The sequence below is a fragment of the Haemaphysalis longicornis genome, unplaced genomic scaffold (assembly GCF_048455015.1).
Source record: "Haemaphysalis longicornis isolate Haplotype H1 unplaced genomic scaffold, Haemaphysalis longicornis Haplotype H1 scaffold_3, whole genome shotgun sequence".
NCBI classification, from domain to species: domain Eukaryota; kingdom Metazoa; phylum Arthropoda; class Arachnida; order Ixodida; family Ixodidae; genus Haemaphysalis; species Haemaphysalis longicornis.
Window position 1 is genome coordinate 190,600,904 of NW_027526335.1, and position 16,545 is coordinate 190,617,448.

A 16,545-nucleotide genomic window follows, 5' to 3' on the forward strand; every position below is an offset into this window, starting at 1 on the left:
CGTTCCTTGAACTGCGCCTAATGTACCTAAGGAACGCGGGCCACGAGCTTGCTCAAAAGGGTGTTCAAGGCGTACCAGCCGACAGGCTGATGCGCGGGAGAGCGAGAGTAGAAGGGAGGGAGTAAGGCTGAGCATGAAGAGAGGGAGAGAAAGAGAGAGTGACAAAAGAAACGCGGAGAAAGAGCGATAGAAAGAGAAGCGGTGGACGGAGGAGAAGGCAAAACGTTTTCAACGGCCGAGCGCGCGCGCCCGCAGTCCGAACCCCGGGCGGTGCGGCGGCGGGTGTTGGAAGCTCTCCGGCTCCCGTGCTTCGCATATCGCGAGCTGTGTGCGAGAGGTGTGTGCGCGTGAGTCGGCCCGGCAGCGTTCGGTGTTCACCCTGCCATCGTCGCTCAGTCGTCAGCAGCCGAGTTCCTACCATGGCTAACACGCACGCCATGTGCCGGACACGGGGTCTGGCGCTTTACCTGGCGCTGCTGCTGTGTTTTCTGTCGGCGTGGCTGCCTACTCGACTGAGTTTTCCCTGCGCGGGCGCTTCACCGGCTCAGGGGAGGCCGTCTCGCGATGCACGTGAGTGGAGCTCGTTTGCTCGCGCTTGTGTGTTTACTCAGCGACTACGCAAATAAACTGATAACACTGAGAGGTGATCGAAGTCGCACTCTGGCACGTGAGCAGGGAGCAGGACGAGGGAATATTGATGGCCAAAATTGAAGCACTTGCATGCATGGCAGCTCATGACGTCGATGTAATAAGACCCAAAAAATATACCGCAACATTTGTTACACGCACTGTAATGTGGATTAACATATTCGTAAAGACTGAAGTGTAACATTTCTGCTCAGTATCTATTAAAATGGGCCGACGTGTTTATTGAAACTATACGACGATGGGTCAACAGGAAAGAAGGAGTTATTGAGTTTAAGTAGAATTCGTTCGTGCGGAGATTTTGTTAGAATTATCTCAGGAACCTTAATAACTGTTTTTCACCACCACCACCACTTTCAGCACTCTGCACGCGATATGAAACATCGACTTTACAATACCGTCGTTGTTACTCTACAGGAACATTCAGGCTCAAGGTTGCTACACTGCGCAACGGCGAAGGCCCAAACTCTAACCGCACCTCCTCGCTGGACCTCACAATTTGCTTAAAAAAGCCGTATGCCTTGAAGTATACATACTTGACAACTGTTATCCCCACGTGGTAAATTTTTTTTTACCGTCCTGCTAGATATGGTGCTATTCATATCACAGGAGCGTCGGGCGCGGTAATATTTTTTGACAAGTGCGTTTCAGGGAAAAACAAAACGAAAATGTTCATCACTTTGTTGTACGTTCAAATACGAATAGTTATTGCTCTTTTTCTCTGCGTTCAGCCACCCTTTCAGAGCAAAACAAAGAGGTGGATTTCTCTCTAGGCCTCCCTTCTTTTGCCCTACCTCTCACATAACGACGCTTGTCGTCACTGCGTATATAGCCTGATATAAGTGTTGGTTTCCCAGGACGTGTAAACTGGACAAGTTTTTACCCCGTATTTCTCGTCTTACGTTGACGTCAGCAGTTTGTTACAAACCAATCTTGTATGTCACCGCAATACAGCTAACAAAACGATATTTCGTTTTTGTTAGCTGCAAAACTACGCAAGTAATGCGACACGTTTTTAAGGCATGCGATAAATAACAACCTTGGTTCTATCCATGCCAGTCGTAAAAAATTCAAGACAACTTTTTTTTTATATTGGTTTTTAAATTAGAGCAGAAGGGCGGACTTATCTGCAGTGTTGTTAATTTTTGAAACTCAGCCATTTTTGCTGCAAAACTAAAATTGACACAAAGAACAAAAAATTACGGCGAATTTTTCTAAAAATTGAACTCCCCACCTTGTTTAGATGCAGAATGACGAGTATCGCAATTTTGGAAATTTATAGAAATGTGTCATATTTTGTAACTTTTTATCGGGAATAATTTATTCGACCTCTGAGAACCGCGAAAGTACTAGTGATCAGCAGGGGGAGTTGGTACTGCTGCTCATCTAAGACCCGGCGGATCAACTCTGGGGGGTCCAGTTAGCTGAAGACGCCGCTAGGATCCTAGGGATCCTGGCCGACGACCAGGTGGACGGCTAGCCCTCCCAAACAAACTGGACGAATAAATGTTCTTTCTTTCTCTCTCTGGAAACAAAAACAAGATGATACGTTAACTCATTTAGAGGTAAGCAAAGCCTCAACAGAAAACAAATGCGCCATGATAGCTGCAATAGCTCATGTTTTACAGGACTGAAAGTTTCTAATTTTACATACGCCTCCAAGGCAGTCTAATACGTCTGTGACACTTGCCGGCTTCGGGAATATGTTTCAAAAAGGGAACACCTTTTCCCTGTCCATTTTCAGACATCTTATACCCTGAGCACAAGTACCTAGTTACAAATTTTTCGTTCGAATTAAAAATGTCGACAAGACACACCTGTCCCACCTCTCGAGAAAACACCCCAAACTAGGATGATATCAGTGTCGCTGGGATGACATAAGGGCTGGGCGAGAAAGCGGCTGATGGGTCCTCACTTCTTCGTCTGTTTTCTCTAGCATCTACGATCCTGGTTGTGTGTCCGATCGCAGAGACGCCAGAGCGAAAGCTATCTTCAAACGGTACTGCGACAACTGCAGTACTGTGTACACAGAGGCAGCCACCAACTCCGGAAGGAGAGCTGTGACCGCTGTTGTGACTACTACAACTCAAGCCCTCCTCACAAGTGCATCCCTTCCTACCACCCATGCACTACAGGCAGAAGAAGGGTCCATCGTCCTAGCTATTGCCCAAACCCCTGCAGACATCATTATTACAGACTGCCAACGAGCGCGTAGAACTTTCTAGAGCTGCTTCATCTCACCTCCCGGGAAGCACGTCCTACTGCAACATCCTCCAAAACGCCACGTAAGAATTATTTGGGGTCCGCCCTATGTTGATGTTCGTGGCAACGAAGCTGCCCACCAGCATGCCCGAGATCTGACACACCGGGCTAGTCAGGAGTTTGGTGAGCAGTGGCACGTCTTTCCCTTCTTGTCCTTCAAAGATACCACGGAGCACTGCAGCCTGGAGCGAACGATATACCCTCCTCCACAAAAAAACCTCACAAAAGAACAAGCCACCCTCGAGGCATCCGAACCAACACATTTCCCCACCCAACTAGAGCCCGCATTCTCGCCCCCACCCTGTACTCCTCGCAATGCCGCTTCAGCGAGGTTCGGGCACTCTCTTCCATATTGTTTGCGGCTGTGATAACAACCATACTTACCCCCACCCCTGCCCATCCCCGCTTTTGAGCACTGGGAAAATGAATGAATGAAACCACGTTTATTCAACATTATAAATTGCGGTGGAAAGGGAGACGGTGTGATGGCAGAGGGAAAGGGTAGGCCTGCCTCCGCTTTATTAACGGACGCCTCGGAGGCAGCTAAGTGGGGGCCGCTTGAATCTTGTGGCTTTCACGGAGCCGATCACCCACCGGTTCGGGGAGAAGGCACTGTCCAGCTCGGACCCTGACGATCAGCATTGGCTGGTGGAGAGAGCCCAATAAGCTGGACGGTGTCAAGGGGTGATAGAATAAGAACTCTTCCCCAAAACTAACCGCTGACGTTTATTCCTCCTCCTCCTCCCTAATATCTAGGTGAAAGGTTTGAAGTTGTTTTTAAAGGAGCAATAACACGAAAATTTTATGTTTCACCTTTATTGCTTTTATCAATGCTTAATGGTCTAGACAACCTGAAACAGCACTTCAAATACTTCAGCGCGCTTTAGTTGAACGGCCTGAAAATCGTTTGTTTCAAATTCCCGCGCTTTCATCCCGAACGGCGCATATGACAGACTCCCTGCCTGACCTCACCGCTTTGTGCGGACGTCACCGGCGCCCGCTTGAGAGGGTGTTGCGCCCGCTCGCCGCTCGTGGGGCCGCGCGCTTGAAGTGACGTCACGAGTTTTTGACGAGCGCTGTCGCGTCACTTCTTTTTCGTCTCCTGGAGTGATGTCACGCTGATGTCCATTTGCTGAGTGCCGCTTCGCGCGCTGCTCCGTCGGCGCGACAAATGAGGTCCAATTGAACTATGTTTTTCGCGTCGCAGGCCGCTCATATTTCAGCCAGGGTATGCTGTTCAGTGAAGGAAGCGAACTGTGCAATAATACTAACGCCGAAAATTGGTGTCAGTGCTCCTTTAAAATTGCACCACTGCATTGGTAAAAAGCAGCATTTTAAATTTTTGTTCATAATTTTCTTTCTAGGGTCGTGTTAACCTACTAGAGATTGTCGGCTCACTTCGCTGATAATTCAAACTGATAAAACCGGTTCTCGAACCGGTTCAACTCTTTCTAACCGGTTCGCGAACCAGTTCGGTACGTGATTTAGTCAAACCGGAACTGAACCGCAATGAAATGAACTCACCCGAACCCGAATTGTAACCGAACCGGCATTTTTACCGCTAGATACTCCTTTTCAAGATACTCGTAAACAAAATTAAATGTAATATTTATCGTCTTACCGAACGTTGTGTAATACATAAAGAGGTATTTGATCGCTTCAACCATAACGGTTCAACCATGCTGTAGGTGTAAAATTTTTACAACTTCCACAACTCGTTTTTAGACATTGGAGTTAGTTAACACAAATTAGACAATTTACATCGATTACTTTATGACTATCAGCAGTTCTCTGCAGTTAGGGAAAACCGCTTCAACTTCAATTTGCCATTCAGCCTGGCTAGGAGAGAAATTCAAATATGCTGAAGTTCGTTAGTTTTGAGATATTCATATCATTTGAGGTATTCGTATCCGTACTTTTAGGCACCAACTACGCTTTCAAAATTTCACTGAAGGGACGTTTACGTCTTTCTTCACACCCTAATACATATACAAAAAATTCAAGAAATCTCATCTTGTTCATCTTCCGCTGCACGGAAAAAAATGTCCCAAGGTAATTTTTCGCGCGGGCCCCTTTGTTACGGCCATGGTGTAAGATATACTATTAGGTGAGGACACAGCTTGCAAAACAAACGTGTACTCGTCGTTTTAATAAAGTCACCAAACTCACAGCCAAACTGGTGCCCCTTAGACCGTTGACGGCAGCGCCCTCTAAAGGCAGAGAAAAGAAGCTGCCCGAGCCCCGGCTACGCGGAGGTGTTCGTATCTTTTCGGCTCCTTGTCGGGCCTTCTCGGCAGCTTCCGTAACCGGTCGTCTGCTCGATGTCTGCTCGCCGCGGCTTGGCTGACTCCGCCGGCCGGTGGTGCAGACGATAATTTAAAGGAGCCATGAAGAGAAAACACAAGTTTGGTTCATTCAAAAGATTGTCTCGTTAGAATCATACTGACACCACTTTTAACGTAAACTTCGCTCAAATAAGCTACATAATTAGGAAAAACGGGAATGGTCATGCGACCCACCAGCTCATTTCCCGTAACAGAACCTATGATGTCACATGAGCTAAGCTCTGCGATAGGCGGAGGCTGGCAGAAGCAGACGCAAATTAGGTAGAGCTTACAAACTAGACGAACGAGCGATTTGCGCTTAAATTTAGGGCACGTTCTTTACAAAGCAATAAGAATGATGGGACAAACAGTGGAAGTTACGAAAGCACATGTAAACATAGAAGTACTGATGCGTTCTGCTGTTCGTACTGCGCACAGCATGCTTGGTTTAGCTGCACAGCACTACGGGGCTTGGGGTTGCCTCAGACGACACTGGCCGATTGACGCAAGCAACGGTGTCTTACGTGACCCCATTTGTCGAGCGAGCACTGTTTCAGGGAACGAATATTTTCTCCCAGAACAAAAACAAGCCAGGTTTAAATGCGGGCAAAAACTAACCAAACGCTTGCCACGGTATGGGGGCGCCATCTAGGTTACGGAACGTAAAGAAACGCGGGAACAAACCAACACCGCTGTACAGGGTGGAGACAACCTTTGAACGGTCCCGTGCCGCCGCAATTGGGCCAACGGGCTCAACGCGTTTTTCTTTTCGTTTCCCACGAGACCTAGCAACGCGAAACAGACAATATGATTCAAACTTCTTCAGTAAACCGCGTTGCGGCGATAATTTTATCGCGGTTTTGACACAATGACTTGCTTCGGCGGCGAGCGAGCAACCGAAAATGGCGGCGCCAGCGTATACGTGTCTCTACCCTGTACGGCGGATGCGTGAATGAAGGTACTCTAGGCTGCAGAGCGGTCGGTTCCTGTGATGTCATTTGGGACCACGAAAACGCACGATTGAGCGGGAAAATCAAAAATTTAACCTAAATTGTTTAATTTCTCAGTGAATAAAGCACCGTTTGTATCCGGACAAGCGCTGGGGGCACTATAAAACACGAAATCTTTCGAATAAAACCAACTTGCATTTTCTCTTCATGGCTCCTTTAAAGAAAGCCGTGCGAAAGCCTTTGCGCTCTCCCCAGTGTTTCAACGTGTTCTAGGCATGGGTTTTGAGTCGGTAACAATCAAAAGAAGGTATAAAACACCAAACCGAAGGGAAAGTCTGCCGCGGTAGTCGTTGAGCCCTCACACAACTGAGATTTATTCTTGCGCAAGAAAAAACTGGGGTGCAAATGCTTTATTGAGTACGTACTGCAACGGTGGCAAGAAAACGTGATATTATTTATCACGTTCCCTGCGATCCTAAATGAATTAATGCGTGCTCCGCAGCCATCCCCGGAAGAGAATGATATGCTGCTTGCAGTCAGCATTTCTCCGAGTGTGGTTGCGCGAAAGGGTACTTCTCGTTTCGGAGCTTCGAGGGGAAACACTACTGAATGTCGAAGAGGTGCGTGCTTGCAAACGATGTAGTGCTAGCGATTTTACTGTTGGCTACAGCCCCCAGCTACTCAGTACAAGCAGCGGCAAAAAGAAAGTATCCGCTGTCGGAACAACGCCCGACATACAAGGAAAGTAGCCCAGTTTCTCAAATGGAATAAACTAGTGGCGAGTACGCTGATGTTTCTTCGTCATAAATGACGTTGCACAACTGGGGTAAGTTCTAGCACGAAACGGCGGAGACGAATTGATGTCAAACTCACTGCCGGTGTACAATGTTCAGAGGAGCTTAGCGCGCGTCAAAATGAACTTAGGACGCCCAAACTCTCGCAGCTGTTTTTAAAAAAATCGAACAAATTACCCGTTATGACCGCGTTATGTGAGCTGACACGGTGAGCTCACACAAACAGCGTTGTTTTACACGCATGCCGCTGGTGCCTGCGAATTACCTTGCTTCAGACAGTCGTTGGTCAAACCACTTAAAGCCTAAGACGCTGCGAAGCTTAGTTAGCAGTTCTGCCACCAGGTGTCATTTCAATCAAAGGTCTACGTGCGACGCCACGGTGCCACCAACTCTATTTGACACATTTTTAGGCGGCTGTGTCCACACCTAAAAATGTATCTTACACCATGGTAACGGCTGTGCAATGAAAAAACAGTCAGCATTGTGTGTCTTTTTTGACATACTTTGGAACGTTGTCATGTACGGATACCAATTTGTCCACCTTGCATGATTGACAAGCTTTTCGACAATAAGCCTCCGATGACCTGAAATTGGAGGAGAGGGGCAGTTCGTCTGCACACTTCGGTCACAATTTGGGGAACGCTAGGGTCTTGTGTGTAAACAGCAGTAAAAAGCAATGGTGTAGGCCGCAACCTTTCTTGGAACTTTTATTGGCGTCGGAAAGCGCGGGAATATGCTCTTGCGAGCGGGAGAATTACGCGGTGTGTCACACACTTCTGCGTCGGCAGCAGCACCATCCGTCTTTTGTTTTGTAGCGTGGCCATCGGGCGACCTCAATGCGGGGGAAAACGGGATCACGTAGGCGTCGAACACGGCGTCACGTATACAGGGATAGCAAGGCCCTTTCAACTCTCGTTCAGAGCATAAAAACTTAGGGAGACAATTCAGAGTGCTTTCGTGTGGGAATGCCAAAGCCCTTCATATTATTTCACGCTACGCCATTCCCCTCTGTGTAATAGTAGGGCTGTAATAATTATGTCAGCTTCTGTTGAGACAATGCCATCGTCATCAGAAGGAAATATCTGCGATATGTAATCTCCCCGTGGCAACGCCTGCCGTGGTTAAAAGCTTTTAGCAGCACCGAGCACCTGCCTCATCATTCGCCGCGCGGAATTTTTGTGTTCCGGTGTATCTTCTTCTGATGTGTACTTCCGTGGGTGACCTCGTTTCCACCTCTGCATGCCAGTGACCCTCTCCGGAAATACCGTCTGGAGGAGGGTCTCAAAGAAACATAGGGTCTGAAGGAGTACTCATCGTCTGCGCCTCAACGTGTCTTACACCCGAAGCTTCATGTTCAAAATAAGCTGGGAGAATTAACCACTGTGCCGCAAGTGCGCTGCCAGCGAGACTGCCGAGCACTTGTGTATACCGTATGTCCGCGATTTGCCGCTGCGGGAGCTGTCTGTCTCGTGTACGACGTGAACAAAGGCTTGAGTTATGTATCGTTCTTGGATCCTGAGTGAACAATTAGGACTCGTCTTTAGGCACGAAAATTTTGCCCCGTTTTTCACGGGACTCTGGACTCCAGACAACTTTGTACTTCTTTAACTGTGCACGTGATTTCTCGTTTACGTCGTCATCCACATTTCTTCTCCCTTTTTGTTGTTTGGGGTTCTCAGCTTCCTCTCGCCATTTAGTCAATTTTACTTAGAGGTTTATTCCTTGCTTTTCATTGGGCGAGTTACTTTTACGTATTTAATTTTTTTCTCATTGTTTTCTCCCCAATCTCCCACATCCACTTCACCGCATTTTAATCATCCCCATCTCGCGTAGCAAGCACTGCCGCTAGGAGAGCTCTCCTCTCCAGTTCACATTAAGGAATTCTCCCTCTCTCCTTCGTTTCGCAACTGCCGCTGAGGTATACGCTTCATAACCCACCGCAGAAGAGGCAGATCGAACAGCACAAACGTGTCCAGTGGTGCGGCTGCGGCCAGTCACTACCACTGCATGATTTTTATCATCGTGACCTAGCCGCTCTTTGCCCCTGCTATTTATGCCCGAGATAAATAATCAAAAAGCCGACATAAATATAAACGCCCCCTAAGTCGCTCACCATTTCACCAACTGCTCAAAGACGTCTTCATACACCCAGCGACTGCCTCACCGCTTGACCCGCCAAACCGTCGGCATCTATTGGATGATTGACAAACTGTCGAGATCTTATAGGGGCTAACGAATTCATATTATGTTCAATTCCTGAGGTGTGACTCAAGTGGCCTTTGATCTGTGCCATTTCGCGTGATGGGTGCAAGCGCCTGCATCCCTGCGCTCCGTCTTGTTCCAAGCGGTCTGCGCGATTTTCCAGGGCCCGTGTTTTTATCCTCAGCTCAAGATAAAGTTTTCCTGCTGGCCGAGGGTGTTCCTGCAGCATAAGGGCTCCTGGCTGCCACATGAGAAATGATGAATTACATACTCTCTATTTGAAAAGGATCCAAAGTGAAGTTTATTCTCTTCTCTCCCGCGAGTCAAACCGTCGCCTGACACTAAACCCATGTTTTCTCTGTTGATCTGTTTTCTGTGCCAATTTAAGCACTTGTCAAGAGTAGGTTCTGTGCACTTTTGCCTTGTGTGTGCCCCCGACTCGGTTTGGCAGTTGTGACTGGACGTTTTACGTTGGATCCCCTGACCTTTTTATTTATAAACATTAGAATGCCTCGACTATGCCCATCTTTCTAGCGTGTACGTAATATGGCGTTCCTGCAATGACATGTCTTTTAAGTAGTCTGGTAAACTTTAAGGGAGCTTGAATTTAATTTCGCTTTTTTTTTGCACGCTAAACCTGCTGATTTTTAGTGACACTCGCGGCGAACTTCGATGTTTGAAGGACATTTTGTTTTTTCTAACGTTATTTGCTCTCAAGCCCTTTTTGTGTAGTGTTTATCTTGACGACTTACTGCTGCGCTTCGCAGTTGGGGCACCTGAATTGGTGCGTTTTTTTTTTGTTATTATCACCGTTTATTTATATACGACATTGCCGATGCTCGTGCAATGTTGCCCGTTGCCCGAAGATATGCAAAATGGCATGTTTATTTAATCCTGTAAATCGGCTTTACTCCAAAAATGAATTCTGCCCTTTAGCCGCGCTCGTTTATTTTCTGATGGCTTTAATTCAGACATACCTTTGCTATAGCGGGTATTGTTCTACAATTTAGGATTTAGCAACATTTTACGGGGGAGAAAAACGTAATTTTTAAAAGGATTTAAAAGGATTAAAGCCCCAATTAGGTTAATGCGACTCAAGCCTTATGTGTCTCATGAGGCAAAAAAATAGGGTCAGCTTCAAACTAGTGGCGGGAAGACTGGAAAAATACCTGAGCTGCCGGCCACGCGTAGGTTATGCTTGGTACGGATAAGTTTATGCGGGGTTATGCTGAAAGGCTCCATCAAGTTTTCTGCGCAGGCTTTCACATCTCTGGCAAAGTGGAATGCGTTAGCACGCGCAAGAGTTGGAGGCAACCGGCTCCGCGAAGTCGGCGTCTGTAGCGCGATCTTTTGTGCGCTTCCCCCTTGAGGGGCGAGCGCACGTCAACTGGTGAGCAGAAGAGCACGAGAGAGATCCCGCCACGAACGCTGGGCAGAGTGTGCTCCAAGGTCGAGCGGTGCCGGCGCGCGTGATGACGTCATCGCTCAGCGAGGTTTTCCAGCGCACGTTCGCCGGGCTAACACAGCCTAAACAGCATCGCTGTTAAAAACCATGGGTTTTGGGCAGCGGGTGACCACAAAGTCCCACGCGCGCGCATGGAATATGGCTTTGAAAAAATTGGCCGCGTATCTGCTCCTTTCGTTGCAAATGCCGTCAAAAGACGATAGTCTTTATCGGCTTTTGCGAAGTAAATGCCTCCCTTCGCTTTCCCGCTCACCTCTCATGTTGTTCGTCTTGCGTCACGCTCCTCCCAAGGTAAACGCGCCAAAGGTTTGCGGAAGTCATTTTAAATTTCCCGCGTTCCACTGCTCCAAACCGGGTGTCTCGATGCGAACGCTGCCGTACGGCGAAGACGCGCGTTAATCGAGGCGCCCTACTTGAACGTTTATAGAACCGCGTTTCCCTACTCCACGTGCGTTGCAAGCAGAACGTGGAACCTATCTAGTGGAACCTTGCGTAACTGTTGCCGGTTGATTTCTTAAAATCACGCCAGAAGCTATAGTGGCGCGGGAGAAAGCAGGTGACGGCGGAGTGAATTCTTTTTCTGCAGTTGATGAAGTATTTAATTTCGCAAAAGTCAAGCTTGTTTGATTTTTTTTATAAAGGAACACTGCAAATATCACTTCTGTATTGATTTGTCGTTTCATATTTGCGCAATGTCTTGTTCTTCTTCAACAATGTTGACAACTATGAACATTACACCGGTCCTAGACCGGTAGATTTAGCTGTGACTATATGAGACTATAGCGCAGGCATTGTTTTGCTTTGACCGGATGGCTGAATCGAGTCACAGACAGGCCAATCACGTTAACTAACGTCGATTGTAAAATATTAATGAAAATTCTAGCAGGGAGGTTACAGATGGTGATAACAGATATAGTGGGGGAGCACCAAACATGTGGTATAAAAGGAAGATCTATAACAAGTAATATAAACGCAGGAAGAAGCATCTTGGAATGTTGTGACAGTATGGACTTAATTGTAGCCATGCTCCAAATAGACCTCGAAAAGGCCTTTGATAAAGTCTCTCATGAAATGCTTTTTAGCATCTTGGAACAAGTAAACTTGGGAAGAATAATAGTGGGGGGTGTAATAATATTCTATAATAATAGGGGGCTTATAAAGGGTGTTCGACAAGTTTGGTTATTAACAAGTCGGTGTGTCGTCCAATCAAGGTCACACGTTCGGTTCGCCAAGGGGGCCCGCTTTTGCCTTTACTCTTTTGTTTATACATTGAGGCCCTCTGCGCAAGCGTAAATAACAACAACAGTATTCATGGCTTTCGCAGCTTTCGGTTGCAGGCATGTGAGGTCCGTGTACTTGCCTATGCGGACGACATTGCTTTTTTGTGCCGTGATAGAGAAAGTATCAGTAGCGCCATTAAAATACTTAATTCCTTTTGTGAATATACTGTAAGTTCTGTAAATTGGAAAAAGTGTCTGGGGTTCTGGCACGGGTGCTGGGACTGGACACACAGTGTGTTTGAAGGTGTCAGCTGGCAAGTTACGCCTGCCAAGTATCTAGGTGTCCCGCTGAAAAATTACCGCGAGAGCGAACCGTACTGGCGAAGCCAGACAGCGGCGTTGCGAGAGAAAGCGAAAAGTGGGAGGGAAAGGGTAAAACGTTGTCTGTGTTTGCGCGGGCGACGGTGTGTAATGTGTTTCTGTTCGCTAATCTGTGGTACGTTTTGCAAGTTATTCATTGTTCGCGTGCAAATGTACAAAGGTTACATAGTGTATGTGCTGTTTTTATATGGGGCTGGACCTGGGAACGGACGAGTAGAATTGATCTTTTCAGACGTGTGCGTGATGGTGGTTTGTCACTATCGCATCTTTGTCTGCGACAAGTAGTCAATAGATTTTATTTTTTGCGTGAGGTGAAGGACCCCCTACTTCGCACTGTAATTCAGGTTAGGTTAAGTAGATTTCTGCCTCAATTTGTTATTACGTCATCTTTGTGTTATACCGGAGGACTTCACGGATATTTAAAGGAAGTCGTACAGGCAACACAATTTGTATGTTCGCGTTTTTCCATGGAGTATTTGACTTCAGTGTCGAAGAAGTTGTACAAAGATCTCGTTGAAATCTGCCTTCCTTTGCCACTATACAGATCCATGTTTCGAAGTGGACCAGGACAAATGTTTTGAAACGTGTAAAAGCAATGGTTGTTCCGCCGGGTGTTAAAACGTTTTTCTTTAAGCTTCATGTTGGTGTCCTCCCGGTTAAAACGTGGATGCTTAAGAAGGGTTTGTTCGTGCCCTGGGGAGCAGACTGCTGGCTATGCAAGAAGCCGGAAACTGTTGAACATGTATTTTTGGAATGTTGGGATGCGGTGTTTTTGTGGGATGTTCTTCAGAGAACTTTGAAAAAGGAACTTCCCTTGGATCCTCATGGTATACGGTTTCTGGCAGTTGAGAACGATAATGGAGTGCCTTACGACCTATTTATGTTGCTGGTCCTCCACGGAATATGGAGGTCTCGATTGGCAGCTCGTTACTCGTGCGTTGATGGACGGCCCGCGAGGCAGTATTTCTGTGAAAGCGTTCATCGCATTGTAGAAATGTGGAAGGGTCAACCTTGTACGCCCGAGTGGCTGCAAGAACTAGAGAAAGTGTTGTCTATGCCCCGTTTTTAGGCCCAATACGCTGGCTTAGGCAAAGCTAGCGTTTTTTATCTGTAGCACGTTTTTGGGATGTATGAAACCGGTAATAAAAAAAACAGACAGATGGACAGACAAACAGACATACAGACAGACCAAAATTTCTGGGTTTAAGTAGCCCAAGAGAGACTATCGTCTTTAATAAAAAAGCGCCAAGAGGAGAAATAAGCACAGAAACCCAGCATGAGCGCGACCGTCTCACGGCTCCACGAGCTGTCGCAACTCATGTCCTCATACGGGACGAGGTGACACCTTCACAACCTACAGGTGTTCGGCGCGGCCAAGCGGAAAATAAAAACTACCACGAGCCTCTTGTGGTTCCACGAGCGGACGCGACTCCCGATATCGTACCCAAGAAGGGCCGTCAATCTACCTGGTGTTCGTGGAGTTTGTCGAATTGCCTTGTACCGTGAGTCGGATTGTAAAGTGCTTTGACGTAGGCTGTGCCGCCAGATGCTTCGTCGGCTAAGCGCAGCCGACCACGCAAGTACCCCAACAACATTGAAGCGCAGGAGGCGTGCAAGGCCAGCAGACGCCATAATGCTCACATGTTCAAGCCGCGTGGGCGGACCTTAACTTCCCGGGATTTTTTGCCGTTCCCAGTCTAGCCACTGGCATTTATTTCCACCCCTATAAACGAAAGTACTCCGGATAGGTAGTAAACGGCTTGTACTCTAGCGCGCTCCGTATGCGGAGTCTTTTTACCGTCCATTAGGGAGTGATTTATAAAATACCCCAAGGGGGAAAGTTTCTTCTGGCATTTGGCGGAGTATTTTTGCTCTTTATTACTCCACGGAGGACGGCAGCTTTTTGGGGCATTTAAAGGGGCCCTGAAAGGCATTTTGAGCACACTAAATGAACTAGCGCAATCGCTAGATTGGGTCGCCAACGTCACCTGTGCTAAGTATTACTCTTTTACGCGCAGCGGAAAGCTCACACTTTTGTTGCAAAGTTTGTCGCTTTTTTCTCACCCTTTCCTTCGTGTTTTTGGACGCCGCCATCTTCACATGTCTACATCATCGATTCCCAGATGTTCGTCATGAGCTAGACATCCTGCTATTGGGCGGCTTTTTCACGCACTTCCGGCAAAGAGATGAGTCGTCTGCTCAGCGTCGGCTCGCCGGCTGATCTGCCAGCGGAGTGCCGGAGTGCTTTGACATTTTACGACAAACGAAACAAGTGTAAACAAACGCTTAACCGTCTGTATTGAATGCAACACGGCCATAACACGACGTGGATTTTATCTTACGTGAGTACGTACCATAAAGAAAGTCCCGTGGCACTTCTTTGGTGCAATCGCAGAGAACGCCCTGAGCCGAATGCCCGGGTTTGACGCGTACATTTTATTCAACTTCAAAACAATTCAGAGATGCGTTTCGAACGAACGCAACGTCACAACATGCGTTGCAAGTCTGAACCGCGATTGACAGACGATGAGTTGCCTCCTCCTGCCCGTCGTAAATACGGCACTCACCTCACACCCGGTTTGCGGGGACGAGCAGCGTCACAACTCTGGCGCGCAAGCGAGAAGGCTTTTAGCCAGGCACACTGCACATACCCCATGCGAGGTTGAGTGGTACGTCGTTCGAGAAAGATAATCCAGACCATGGGAAGCACTATCCACACGCAGAAGTACAATGTCGCATTTCATCGCGAAACGAACGCGTCCACAACACACAGGAGGCGATGCACACACACACACACAGCTTCGGTCGCTGCATTGGCTTAGCTGCAAGCTTCGTTCGGACAATCAGCGATGCTACGACGATACAGAGCTGCGTGAGGACGACGTGCTAACCACTTCACGTATTTAAAAACACATGGGCAAAGAACTAGGTTCATCGGAAGCAAAAAGTCTTTCCTCCATTATAGTGCCTGAAATATACTGGCTAGTGTGCCGAGGGCGGACTCCAGGCGGGTGCCGGGAGCGATGTACGCGGCCGTCTGCCGCTTGGGGCGCTGCCGTGCGGGAGTGTGCGCGTTCATCCGGCCCGAGCAGATCGCGCGGTTACCTCCGAGCTGCGTAGCAGACGGCAGCGGCAGAACTTTCCATTCCCGCTTGCGACGAAAGCGAGCGAAAGCGACGGGAATTCTGTCGCGCAACCAAAATTTGTCCCGACCATTCGACAAAAACGACCGTCGCGCGACAAAGCCGCTCTCACTCGCTTTCGTCGCAAGTGCGAACGGGCCTTTATGCGCAATCTCCGCCCCACATAAAAAAAGCTCTTGCTTGTCGCCTGAGCATACGGTTGATATCTGACTACGTTACACTGTGCTTGCCAGTGTATTTAAACGATGTCACTAGGTTTGAAACGTACGCGCTCGGCGTGCAGCTTTGTAAACGCAAGCGGTTTCACATACGCACGCTATTTTGCTGCTAATAGAGTTTTAGTACAGCGTTTGTGGCCTTTGCATACGCTAAACGCTAAATTTTTGCGTCCCGCTACGTGACACCGCGATGGGAGTTTTAGTAGAGCGTCTCATCAGTTTTGCGTAGCGACACACTAATGCATACGGCGCCATCTGTCAAATGTTTTCCGAAATGTCTCGCCGGCTGATCTGCTAGCGGAGTGCCGGAGTGTTTGGACATTTTACGACTATCCAAACAAGTGCAAACAAACGCTTTCCCGTCAGTGTTGAATGCAACACATGGGTGCAGCTTGTCAGAACACGGGTTCGCGCTGATCGAGTGCAGCGTTGGTTTGCTCTGCGCCTTCCCGTTCATCGCCGCTGATAAAGCGATCCAATCCGGCGCGTTTTGTGCACGGGTTCTGCGTCGGTTTAAAATGTCCTTTTTCACATGCCGCCGGTAGTAGGAATTACAACCGCCGCAAAATAACACCCGGCACCAGCGGGGTCACATCTGAGACCGCGCTTTTTGGATAAACAGTGCGCGGTGCACCAAAGGGAACGAGCGCACGATTCTCCCCACGCGGCTGCGAGTTCGCCGCCGATACCAACTGCAGCCCTGCAGCTACGTACACCGCGAAAGGGCAAGGCCAGGCCGCACACATGCGGCCAGGTCATTCGTTCGCTTTTCCAGCCTGTGTCCATGGTGTCTACAGAGATGAAAAAGCCGAAAGAGCTGGCCCGTAGCAGACGGCAGTCTGTGGGAGCGCAATAGCGGAAGTACGTCACCGCTGAGGAGCGGAGCATCATGGGAGGGGAGGCCAACAGCGAAGAAACAGTTGAAAGGAGGAGGAAATACG

General features: G+C 48.1%; 1 protein-coding gene across 1 annotated transcript in view; it reads left to right on the plus strand.

Annotated features, from left to right (window-relative positions):
• Nucleotides 1-269: 269 nt before the first annotated feature.
• Nucleotides 270-16,545, plus strand: part of LOC144175609 (uncharacterized) — a 274,730-nt gene continuing 258,454 nt past the window's right edge. The window contains exon 1 of the mRNA XM_077704666.1: nt 270-570. Coding sequence (XP_077560792.1) covers nt 420-570 — 151 coding nt within the window. The 5' untranslated portion in view covers nt 270-419. The remainder of the gene's footprint in view (nt 571-16,545) is intronic.